Source organism: Saccoglossus kowalevskii, chromosome 4 (genome assembly GCF_978046115.1).
Source record: "Saccoglossus kowalevskii chromosome 4, keSacKowa6.1, whole genome shotgun sequence".
Taxonomy (NCBI): domain Eukaryota; kingdom Metazoa; phylum Hemichordata; class Enteropneusta; family Harrimaniidae; genus Saccoglossus; species Saccoglossus kowalevskii.
Genome location: NC_140644.1, coordinates 21,626,056 through 21,638,965, shown reverse-complemented (window position 1 = coordinate 21,638,965; position 12,910 = coordinate 21,626,056). Strand labels below are relative to the sequence as shown.

Below are 12,910 nucleotides of genomic sequence, written 5' to 3'. Positions count from 1 at the left end.
ATTCCTCGTTTTGCTGTAAAGTGCTTGTGAAAATGCAGGGAAGATGAGAATAAGCCAGACACAAGTGTAGTCATGTCTGCCATTCTGTGTATACTAGTGCTAATCAAATACGCACAAATGACCTTTTCCATTGTTTTTGTCTGATGTAAATGTCTTCCCTGGTAATCTTACACCATGATACAGTTGAGCAAACAGTGTGATAATATGAGGTTATTACGAGGATACCTTAAAGTATGTATGGCGTTGGTGTACTGTCTGCATACTTCGGGGTATCCTCATAATAACCATATTATTATACATCTTTTCCTACCAAGGATACATCATGGGAATGCCAAAATCCAAAAAGTTTAGAACAGAATCGGGGAACTTCATTGTGTGGAGTCCGGTCAAACCCTGGTAGCAGCCATCTTTGTTTTTATTATTAGTGGATGCTTACGTGCGTAATCGTTCGATATTTGGAATTCGCATTTCCTAAGATGGTAGGATGAAAATACCCCGTTAAATACCGCAAAATTACGACACACTGTAACTTATGGGGTTGTGGTGAAAGATGTACAATGTATAATTCTATATTTCATCTGTCAAGTGTTATTTACTAAATCCTGTCTATTTTAGGTACAACAATTACAAGTACAGTTGTTAAATAAAGGTGGGGTTGTTGGAGATGGTGTAGGTTTAAGGTACGTAAAATTGAATTTAGTAAAGTTATAAAACTGTTGCCCGAACTATATAAATATAGTTTATTATTTAATAATAAGGAGCATGTGTTTATTAATATTTGAATGGAATTACTCATATAAACACCTGTCAGCTTCTGTTCATTTCATACCATATTTATAGAAACTTATGTGGGTGTATGATTGAAGTGTTTTTCAGAAGTAACATGGTCAGTTCAGTAGTAGCATTAGAAACATTAGAAACTATTGTCTTTATTATTATATTCTGATACAATTCCTTATTAGTTTCTTCTTCATGTGTACATATAATTTGTATTTGACAGTGGTGATTCATCAGCTAACGTCAAAGTGCTTGTTGAAAAGAATAAAGCATTAGAGGTAAATGTACTATAATTTGTTATTTGAGTTTCCCTTGTATGCATTGTAAGCGGTTATAACTTGTTGTGCCATTGAATATCTGTAGTCAATAGGTAATTTTCTATTCACTGTTCACCTATTGTGTGAAAGGCAGCAAAAATCAAATGATTTGATTTTTAATTTAATTTCCTAAAGCTTTTTTTACCTATACTACCGTAAAAATCATATTTGAGGTCGCAGCTTTAATTAATAGAAGCTGCACATCTAACTTGAGACATTGTTTCATGTTTTGAAATTGACAAGTTTTGATCCCAGGAAAAAGCCTGCAATATAAGCCGCACTCCAAACTTTCACAAACCAAACAGCCACCACATATTTCAGAAAAAGATATACCATTTAATTTCAAATTAAGGCATAATTTTTCGAATAATTCAATGATTTAGAGTCCAATTTAGGTTTTCCCGTAGTCATTGATGCTTATTCCAGAGTGAAAGGTTTTTTGTGGGTAGCGTGAATGGGTAAACTGCGCATTTCGACAATGAGCTGTTATTATCGTCAAAAGTGTTAAATTCTTCTTCAATGCTCAGCTTATTTTTCAAAAACACCTAATTTCTTGATTTAAAAAAAAATCATGCCGTTTTTCCCATCAAAATCAAAGCCAAATGATCGCACTACAACAACGGTAAATCTCGTCCGGGTTTCGTTTACCACGAGGTCGCTAAACCACATTAACATATTTAAATGAGTTATGGTAATTTAATCACGTTGGCACCATCCAGCGTTTCGATTGGTTAATTAGCGACTTGACCTATTAGGTCAAAAAACAGTTTCAAGTCACTAAAGGGCTCATACCACTAATTGAATTTCCATAGACGACAATGTTAACATATGACGAGATTGCTATATGAAAATGATGAAGAAAGTTGAAAACATGGCTCAAAAATGGGAAATCAACATGCCAGTAATCAACCATATGAAAAAAACTAACATGTTGGCCAGCTCAAACTCGTGCAAATCTCAGGTAAACAAGACACACCTACTGTATTAAGATTGCACCTAGAGAAATCACTGGAAAAACACCAAGATTAGAACATCCAAATACACACAGAATAAACCCACAGGTACACAGTCGCTAAGTAGTAAACAAAAGACCACATGTTGGTCTCACCTTTGACCCAGGTGATTACGCCCTCAAACAGGGAGCACCTGAGAAAAAACAAATTTTAAAAATTTCATTGATTCTTGCTAGGCATTTAAATTGAGGGCTACGAGCAGCCATTGGTTGATTAGTGGTATGAGATCTAAAGATGTTTGAACGAACATGGCGGATATCGTATCAGATTGAGCGTTTATGTGACCGAAATCATTCGCTTGCAGTGAAACTAAGTTGAATTTTCGCAACAATTCAACGAATTTATTTTCTGTACGTTATTATAATCACTACTGAGTAATAATCAGCAATTGTAACACTTCGAAAAAAAGTAAGTTATTCACTTGTGTGAAATGCAGCATGACCATTACCATGATCATTTGCTACTAAGAATGCATTCGTTTTTGTTTTTACTTCTTTTAGAATATACTTTTCGTTATAAAAAAAAAATAAGAAAATAAATATCTATTACATTAAATAATATACAAAGTATTTTTTGTTATCGTGCGAACATTTTTTTTTTGATTGACTTTTTTTATTTTTTATTTTAATTTCCCTGATGTCTAGTAAATTAAATATGGAATGTACAGTCACTCTGCCGATAGTCGAAAATGCCAGTAGTCGAATGCAATAGACTGTGTCAGATGGCTGTCTCTCAGTTGTAACCTATACCGATGCTAACGAATTAGTCTATTCAAGAGATTGTAGTATACAGTATCGTAATCTTAAAATGCATACAAATCTATTTGTAGATATTATTTATTGTGCAGTATGTTATACAGTGTGAAATTTTGTTTGTGTACAAGTTTGTCTGTGTGTAAAAATCCGAAAGGGCTTAGAATCGCAACAAAATTGCAATCAAGTGTTGTGCATCTCATTAGCATATCATTATCCCTTCTGGCCTTTGTTTTTTGAAAAAATTTCCCACTGTTACCGAAGTGAATGCTCTATTTAAAGCCGCACCAAGACTTCACGCATCTGAATTCGTCCATTGAAAAAATTTATTTTTATAATTAAAGCCGCGGCCTCAATTAGGAATTTTACGGTATGTTGTTATTATACAATGTTTCATATTGAAAAGATTAAAAACTTTTTGTTGTTTGTTTTTAAGTCTGAGAATAGGAAACTAAGCTCTGAATTGCAATCTTCAGTAGACCAAACAACCCACATGTGTGAAAAGGCTATCATGGTAAGTTGTACAATTAAACGTCTGCTGATAATATGTAAACTTAAACCTTCATTGTCATCAGTGTGCCCTTGAAATGCAGTCGAAATGACAAGCCACTCGTGCAAACAATTCAGTTTTACAATAATGCTGGTGCATCATTGACATAACATGAAGATCTACATTGATATAGTGATATTGAAAACGTGTTGCTATAATTATGGAATTTATAATCAATTCATTTATTGAAATAAAATTCACATATCGTTAGCAAAAATCAGGGCCCCAATTTGTGCCTCAAGTCACTTATATAGTTGCATATAATTTAATACAGACCTTCCCAGCAGTCAATAAGCTGTCTCAATTTGATATTGGGGTTTTCCATTTTGACTCAAGAACCCTAAATCTGTTCCTTTAGAGAGCACAGATGATTTTTATACCTGTATATTTATAGTAGTAGTTATGATTTTGTATGGTATGTCTGTTATATCAGTGTATGTCAAGACAAATTGGTATTGACTTTTTATTTCCAGGCTGAAATGTCAAGAGACAAATTAAAACAGAGATTGGATGAGATCAAAGAGCATGTAGCACCGAATCTAGAAGTATTGAATTCATTAGGAAATGAGACTGAAAACGAAAACATACTGGAGAAACTGAAAGCTGTGAAAGAGATACAGAAAATGATATTAGAACTTGATGTAAGCCATGACTCAACAGACTAGTAACCAGGACACTGTATATTAAAACTTGGTTTATAGTATCGGAGTACCTTTTGTTTTGTTTCATCTGATCTTTGAATTTTTTGAGCTTGCCAGTGTTATTCATTCTATATACGTGTTGGACTGCTAGTATCTTTAATTCATACTTGACTGTTTGTCAACTTCTGTAATTCACTGCAAGCTTACTTGGATTGCTATTAGTTTCTCAACATTGTAGATAAATTAATGGCTTTTTGTTCTTAATATGTGAAAATGGAGTTGGTCAGTCTTTGTATTTTTACTATTATAGGAGGAAGAGAGTGAAGTATGTAATGATGATTTAATGCTGCCAGCTGAAGGCATGGAAGATGATGAAAATGCGACACCATTGGATAAGGAACTTTTGTTGCGTCGTGCAGAAATGGGTCGCCAGTTACAAGAATTGAATAATGCACTTGCCATGAAACAAGAACTTGCTAGTGCTATGGGTGAAAGTGATGAAAAAATGTCCAGCATGAAAGTACAGTATGAGGTAAGTTGAAGATTACATAATCCACTATTCAGTCGAGGACTGGAAAACATTAAACGCAAAACTGTAATGAGCATCTCCTCAGATGCTTGTAGACTAACTTGTAAGGATTTTGAGTGAAGGTGAAATATACACAATCATATTTATGAACCTATGGGCAGTGTAATTAATGCTGAAATTGTTTTGTAAAACATGTTCTATTAGGCCAAACTTTTTTTATTCCTTGTTTCTCGAGTTTTTATAAAGCAATTTTTTTGAGGATTCTCAAAGAATTGTAAGTGAGATCATTGATCGGAGAGAAAAAATGAAATAAAATTTTATTCCATGTATAACCTTGTTTCTCATCTGCGCAAGACTTTGATCATGATACTCCCACGAAAATGCAACTTGAATTTGGTATGAGGCGGGCGGTAAAAATATGAAGATAAAAATAATATTTTTTTAGCAATTTTTTGCGCTTACAAGTTGGCGGGCGCGAGAAGTTATGCTGAAATAAAATGTTATTTTTATTTCTCTTTCGGCTCATGTTTATTTGGCAGGTTCGCGAAATAAGGGATAATAAAAGTCCGGCCTTAGGAGAAAACAAAAAGAATCTCTCTGAATATCAACTCACCTGTCACTCTGGATTATTCAAATTCCAATCTTGTTTTCCATACATAATTATCATCGTTTATAATCCACCAAATTGACGATGGTAGTTGTGTTGTATTCAGGAATGGTGTTGCAGCACTACGTTCCTGAGATGCCTTGACAGATTGCAATAAAAATTTAAACTTTACAACTATTATAATTCATGTGACACATTATCATGCATTTGTTTCAAATTATGACCCATAGTGGCCGTATTATTTTCAGTTTTGTTTACTAGTGCGTGACATGAATAATTTTATTTTTCCCGGAAATAATTTTTCATTTTCCTAAAAGTGTGTGGGGGGGGGGGGGGGGGGGAAATGTATAATGTTATATAATATAGGTATCTCTGTTGATTTCAAGCCTGCTGTTGTACACATCACTTACAGACAGACCATCAGTATTAAAAGAATGTTGACGTATTGCTAACATCCAAGTCTGTTTCTTTGTAGGAAACTATGAAACAACTTGAAAGTGAGATTACATCACTACAGCAAGAGAAAGATGAACTTGCCAAGGCCTTGCATGAAGTGAAAAATAACACTGTTGTTAGCAAGTATGTATATTATGTCAATAAACATTGTATTATTATACATGTTGCCATAAGTTATAATGTGCCATAATGTTGCATTATTGCACGCGATATCTGCATCCTACCGTAGTAAGAAATGCAATTATAAACACAGAATGATATTTTCAATATGACTGAGATGTTTGAAAACTAAATTCAATAGCGAAAGTGCCACAAGTTTCTACCATTTTGCTTGGTTTATGGATTTCTACAAAGATGTACATTTTGAGGATACTGCTAAGTATGCACTCAGACAGTACACTGTCGCATTGGTTGGGTGTTTGTTGATACTCTCGTTGTACTGTCTTTGTGCATATTTTGCTCTTAAGGTAGAAGCCTAGTCATAATTTTTGACAAAATTGGTAATAAATCGCATGACAATGTTTATTAGTTTATTATGTATAATCATGAAGTTAATGTCTCATGGTACGATGAAATAGCATTATTTTGTGTGTTACAGTTTTGCTTTTTGAGAAACGTGTCCTAATATTTCTTGAAAATTGCTATTTTTAGAACAATTCCATAGAACACAATGTTAAAGAAAAATTGCATTTTTTTTACACTTTTTATATTGCCTTGGTTACCATTTTTTGCAAAATGAATAAATTCTGGGTTTTTTAATTTGTGAGTATATAACTACTGTATCTGCAGTATGCTCCTTACTAAACAAACGAATTGGTACTATGCTTAGACAGAAGAAATTGGTGTCCTCTTTACATGCCGACATCATGTATGTTAATCACTTATAGATGGTTAAACAAGACACAATACAAGTAAATTATAAAAGTTTTGTTATGCATATGTATTTATATTCAGAACAGTTTTGAAGAATTTATAAATATACATTGTCATTTCAAACCCAAATCATCTTTATACCTATGTGTGGGCAAATATTCATATGTATATTTTTTTCAGGATAAGTGAACAGAGAAGGCGGAGACTACAGGAGCTAGAAGGTGAAATGAGCAAACTGAAGAAGAAATTAGCGGAGCACAGCAAACTGATAAAATTTAAAGAGCAGGGTGATCAGAAAATTAAGAAATTAAATTCTGAAATTCAGGTAAGTTTTTACTTTGGTTTTATGTATACAAGATTTAAAGTATTGAAACGTAATACTACTCGGTATGTCTGTTTACAAGTCTTCTTAACTACATTCATGCGGTAATGGTTATAGATGGATTGAAAGTGTCTGACAACAAAACAACTTTTTGTGTATGGAAAATGAGGGTGTGCATCAAATTGGTGCACCAAAAAATATGTTTATTTTACCATTATTAACATTTAATGATATAAAAAATATGAATGCCACATGCATGCAAATGAACATTACATGTAGAGCAGAGCAGAGTGTAGAGCAGAGTGTAGAGCAGAGTGTAGAGCAGAGCAATAAATAAATCAATCAATCAACTATATCAGTGTTGGCCAGTGGATTTGTCGCGTCCAAATTGATAATGCTAGGATTTTACTATCATTTTAAAAAATACTTTTGATTTCCTATATCTCACAATTTTTTTGGGATGGGGGATCAAAATTTCAACGCATGGGAGATTGTAAACAATACTCACACTGGAAGATGTCTGATTACAATTTGATGTCAAGTATTCAGACTGACTGTAGGTTTTGGGTCAGTCGGTGTTCAGAGTATCCATTTAATGTAGGTGATGAAGCAAACCAGGGTGAAGCTGATGAAACAGATGAAGCAGGATACAACCAAATTCCAACAATTCAAGACACAAAAAGATAGAGAAGTAATGAAGCTGAAACAACAGGTTTGTAAATATCATGTTTATTTCATATTCTAAATATTTCTGGTAAAAATAGAACTGATTATATTTTGAATAATAAGTAAATAATAATAAATAATAAAAGATTATAATTTGAATGTCAAACCAAGACCATAATACTGGCTATTATAGTAAAGCATTTGTTTTAGGTTGTTCATAAACCAAAATTAATTAATATTAATTAATCTGTAACAGCAAAAATAATTTTGTGTGTGAATTGTGAAAGCATACAAATGTAATGCTCTTTTAGACTTTCAATCAATCCTTGTAGCCTATTGATATTTACATTCATTTGATTGATGCTGCAACTACAATGTTAAAATGAACTGTTATAAATACCATCTTTTTTTTTCTACAGGATCGTAAACGTCAACACGAAGTCGTCAAACTTGAACGACAGAATCAACTTCAACAGAATATGCTGAGACGAAAAGCTGAGGAGGTGAGCATTAAAATTAATTGATGTGCTGTACTGGTAAAACACCGCTACATTGTATAATGATGTGCAGTACTGACCAATAACCATAAACAAATAAATGTGTATCCATTCTGTTCAGAATACAGAAAAATATATACAAATGTATAAAATATAAAAAGGATTTAATTTAATTCAACTTCTGTTAGAAAATACAACTACCATGTATATAAAATGTTAGCATGTAGTTAGTGATTACTCAATATAATACATTGCATGTCTAAGTCGTACGGAGAAAAGTGATAAGGATAAGTTTTCAAGAGACCTCTGACATGATAGATGAAGAGATGGTCAACTCAGATTTGTTTTCTTGCTTATTTCTTGACTTCTTATTTCAGGCATCGGCAGCAAACAAAAGACTAAAAGAGGCCTTACATAAACGTAAGATTGCTACTGATAAAAAAGAGGAATCCTTCGCCCAGAGTGACATGAAAGGAACCGGACAGAGAGTCAGGGTTAGTATATTGCTTCATATATTGGCCTACAATAGTTTGTAATGAACATGTCATTTTGGTTTTCTTCTTCTGTTTATAGATCAAAGTATGAATTTTACATCTGATTTGTTACTTATTAATATTGAATTCAGGTTTAGTCTTTGGTCTACATTCTCATCTACCGTAATTGTATTGTTATGCTTGTGTATACAATATATATAATTCAGGATGAGAAAACATGCATGCAGTTAACTTTAAGGCCACTTGTCTCACAGCAACTTTAAGAATCTTTATTTTGTTGTAGAATTGGCTCAGTAGAGAATTAGAAGTACTTGTGTGTATGGGAGAATCACGGCGGCATTTAGAGGAGTTACTCGCAGATAGGAAGACATTATCACAACAACTCAGTGAATTAGAACAATCAACAGATGAACCAGCAGCCAAGGTATAAAATCAACTATAAATGATACTTGTATTTCAGTAAAACTCCTAGATCTAGATTCCAACAAAATTATGTGCATGTGCCCCCCCCTCTCCTTTTCCCAATGTCTGTGTTGATAATGTTATGCATTAGAAATGCTTTTATTTCAGTCATTTTCAGTGGTTTTTAAATTGATTTTTGTTTACCTACTTGTCTTATTATTACAGAAAAGGGCTTCTATGAATGACACGTTTGTGTGTGATGATAGTCTCTCATCTTCTGATTGTGGAGACGAAGAGAAGAAACAAAAAATATTTGCTTTGAAGCATGAACTGCAACTAAGGTTTGTTTTTACTGCTGATTTTTTTTTTTCATTCACACATTGAGTTAAAACCTATTTTAAAGTACTATTCTAGATATTAATACTGCATTAATGATTTTAGGAGGGTTGATGACACTGATGTCAATATGCAGGATGTCGTTTTTTTAATTACTTTTGTATTTGGCTGATACACAAAGTTTTATCCTTTGAAATCAGACATGCATGTTGGTGGATCCACAAATCAGCAGAAATGTAGTAATTTCACTCCATAGTAGTAATCAGGACAAAATTCCCTAAAAATCTAATTCATATCTATACTATATTCATAAAGGCACATAATCAAAGCCATGATGTGGAAAGCATAATTCTGCCTGTAATTGTGTAATGATTAATTATTCATCAAGTTATTTGCATAAATAAACTAGAATGGCAACAGGCATATTTATATCTGTCTTAAAATAATTTGACAAGGCCTTTGCTTCAGCAGTAAATTTCATCTATAATTAAGTAACTCTGTTTGGTAAAGTGCTTTTCTGTGTATGTTATTCATATGCTTAATAATGTTTAACAATTAATCTTGTTCTGTACGTTGATGGAACACTAAATGCAACTCACTTTAAATGTTGTTAATTCTTGTGTCATTTTAGAAGTGCCCAGATTGCTGATTTACAAGAAAAACTTATGGATGCTGATCAAGGTAATATTGTTTATCCCATGTATTATGCCTGTTGCATGTGATACAACCCATAAGATATTTTTGAAATTTTACCCTCAATATCCAATGGGTATTGTGATCTGTTTGATCAATGCACTCAATTCGAAATTGTTTGCAATACTACTTGTTGGAAAGTGGTAAATTATATATGTTTCTGCTACATACCATTTGTACTTTCATATATTCCTAGTGTTCATTTTTGTATAACCTGTGAGTTGCATACATGTATATAGACTTTGGCATTTTCAATTCTCCCAACCTCAACTTGACATCACACAAAATAAGTTCCCCGATGTACCAATCACCGAATTGTTATAAAATATGTAAAAATACATTGAATAGAATTACTTATAAAGTTAGTAAAATGTTACCAATGTGTCCCTAAAACTGTAAATACATTGATTACCCCCATAATCAGCAAAATTGTTTAGTCGTGGCTATAAATTTGGTAAACTCCATTCAAGGAACAGTGTTGCAATATTCAAATGAATACAGAACGCACTAAAGAATCCTCTAACACACTCACAAAATGTATGACGTTAAAAAGCTGCAAAAAAGATACATAGGCTAAATATGATCTCAAATTCGTGATTGTGTGATATCGGATTTATAACTATCATTTCAGTCATTCTTTGAACGATTATGTTTAACTAAATATTGCTACACTACAGCAAGTTATTATCAACATTTGCGACGCACCCAGACTTCAAATCACCGCTCCACTGTCCAATCACGCAGTCAGTGTCACATTCACAGTCATCATGTTGCGGACAGGGGGTTGAACTTTTGTTTCAACCACTCTATAGTCATCAATTCAATGTATGTGAACTTTGTTTTTGTTATTTAAAGATATACCTGAAAGATAACTAGGAGTACACATGCAATTTCACTGAACTAGCCATTGCAGATGCTCTCACTCGGATTGGACCATGCGTATGTCAGCGGTTTGCTTTCGACTGTGGCTATATCTAATTTGTGGATATAATTTTTAACCTTTGCCTTGTCTCTGAGACATAAAACCAAACGGCCCTTTTCAGGGCCACCACATCCTTCGACAGAGAATACCATAGTGTATGTGTCTGAATACATGTATGTCTATACACTGGAAATGTGTGCATGTAGGTGTAGTATCAATTATAATATCAATTTGAACGCGAAGTGCGTTCATTCGCCGTAAAAATGGTGTCTCTCTCGCTAGTGAGGCGGTCGATAAAACTGTTGTAATCCAAGTTATCACTATGAAACTTGTGATATATATATTGGTATAATTCTTGTATCCCGATAATAAACAAATTCTACTTTGAATAAATATTCCGCCATGACTGTCAGTCCGAGTTGAAATGCGTTGTGGGTCCAAAGACGGCGACTAGAAGTCTGGGTGCGTCGAGAATGTATCAAAACAAACTTGATTGTAGCAAAACAACTTCAACAACATTGGAAGCAATTGCTGTACATTTACCGACAATGTTGATAATAGCTTGCTGTAGTGCAGCAATATTTAGTTAAACATAATCGTTCAAAGAATGAATGAAACGATAGTAAACTCTTGTCGTAATTTTCATATATTCCTCACCAAATGTTTAGAACATATGAAAATTACTACACTCTTAGTAGATCTTCTACATATTATATTTTTATAAGTTGAACATTAATTATTCAAAGTTGTTTGTTTGGGTAGCCAATGCTTTCATCAGCAATCTGTGTACAGTACATTGTAAGGTTGCAATGAGACATGGTCACCCAATGTAGACTGGTATTTTGAAGTGTGTAAGTTATTCACTATCTAGTCAAATGTGTTTCTACAAATTATTTGACATTACAGAGGAGAAGAGTAAGCATCGATGGTCTAATATACGCTCCATAGTAGAAGCCAAATGTGGATTGAAGTGGCTTTTAAATACTGTAAGTACTATTGGCAGAAAAAGTTGCCCTGTATATCATGGCCTTAAAATCCAGTGAATATTCTCAAAATAGTGATTAATAAAATGTCAGTGAAAATAAATGGTTTTACAGTATTGGTGGTCTGTTTAGCCATCTGTCACATGGAGATAACATACAAAATTTTCAGATAGGTGCATCAGAGCAAATAAACACCAAAACTGTAAATGTATAATATTGTAATCACTCTTAGAAGCCAAATAATGGCTTGTCCACATGAAAACATAGTTGTTCACTATAGCCTATGAACTAAAAAAAACTTCTATTGATTTTTGGCATATGGCTTTTCAATCAATTGCACAAAAATTGTTATGACTAAGTTAGGTACCTTGATAATGCTACATTGAACTGTCAGTGTGATTTTCATGGTTGTCCAAGCAACCAGTTTTTAAATTTTGTTGCCCCCATGACAAAAGCGGTTGTCTTGGACAAATGCCAGTTTGAACTGCAGAAGTGTGTCTAATGTAGAAATGAACAAAATACCAAATATGCATTTATTGTGTGCTTGATGAATAAAAATATCACTTACTACTATAGCCATGTAGTTTAACACAAGTGTACATGTGCTACAGTTAAACCCATGAGTAGTTTTTACAATGAATGACATGCATAACAACAAATCGGCTTATTTTCAGCTGGTGGAGTCAAAAGTACAAAACACTTTCACGGAGGCAGAGTTAACTGACAGTAAGGTCGCACAGAACGAGTGTCGAAAGGAAGTAGAAGAAATGAAGGACGATATGGAGAATATAAGACTACAACACCAGCAAGAAATAACAGAGCTTCAAAAAATGAATGAAGACAAGGTAATGCTGCCGTCTATGCTTTTCTTAAAGTTAACTGCATGCACGTTTTCTCATCCCGTTAATGAGTTGAAAATAAATAAATAAATAAATGTAACAGTACATTAAAGAATGTTTCTATTTAGTACATGTTATCCATCTGTTGTTAATATGACGAACATTTCACGCTGACAGTTTTTTTATGTCATACCTGTGGCAATTATCAGTCTGATGCTACACAATACATTATCTTAAAGCG

At 33.3% G+C, this 12,910-nt stretch overlaps 1 protein-coding gene across 1 annotated transcript in view; it reads left to right on the top strand.

The window, feature by feature from the left end:
- LOC100376433 (chromosome-associated kinesin KIF4-like) overlaps window positions 1-12,910 on the top strand; it is a 30,254-nt gene that overhangs the window by 9,740 nt on the left and 7,604 nt on the right. Inside the window, 15 exon segments of the mRNA XM_085497956.1 lie at window positions 616-680; window positions 1,001-1,055; window positions 3,296-3,373; window positions 3,883-4,050; window positions 4,361-4,582; window positions 5,662-5,765; window positions 6,696-6,840; window positions 7,439-7,549; window positions 7,923-8,006; window positions 8,378-8,494; window positions 8,778-8,918; window positions 9,122-9,237; window positions 9,864-9,913; window positions 11,754-11,833; window positions 12,505-12,675. Of these exon segments, the coding sequence (XP_085354082.1) occupies window positions 616-680; window positions 1,001-1,055; window positions 3,296-3,373; window positions 3,883-4,050; window positions 4,361-4,582; window positions 5,662-5,765; window positions 6,696-6,840; window positions 7,439-7,549; window positions 7,923-8,006; window positions 8,378-8,494; window positions 8,778-8,918; window positions 9,122-9,237; window positions 9,864-9,913; window positions 11,754-11,833; window positions 12,505-12,675 (1,707 nt within the window).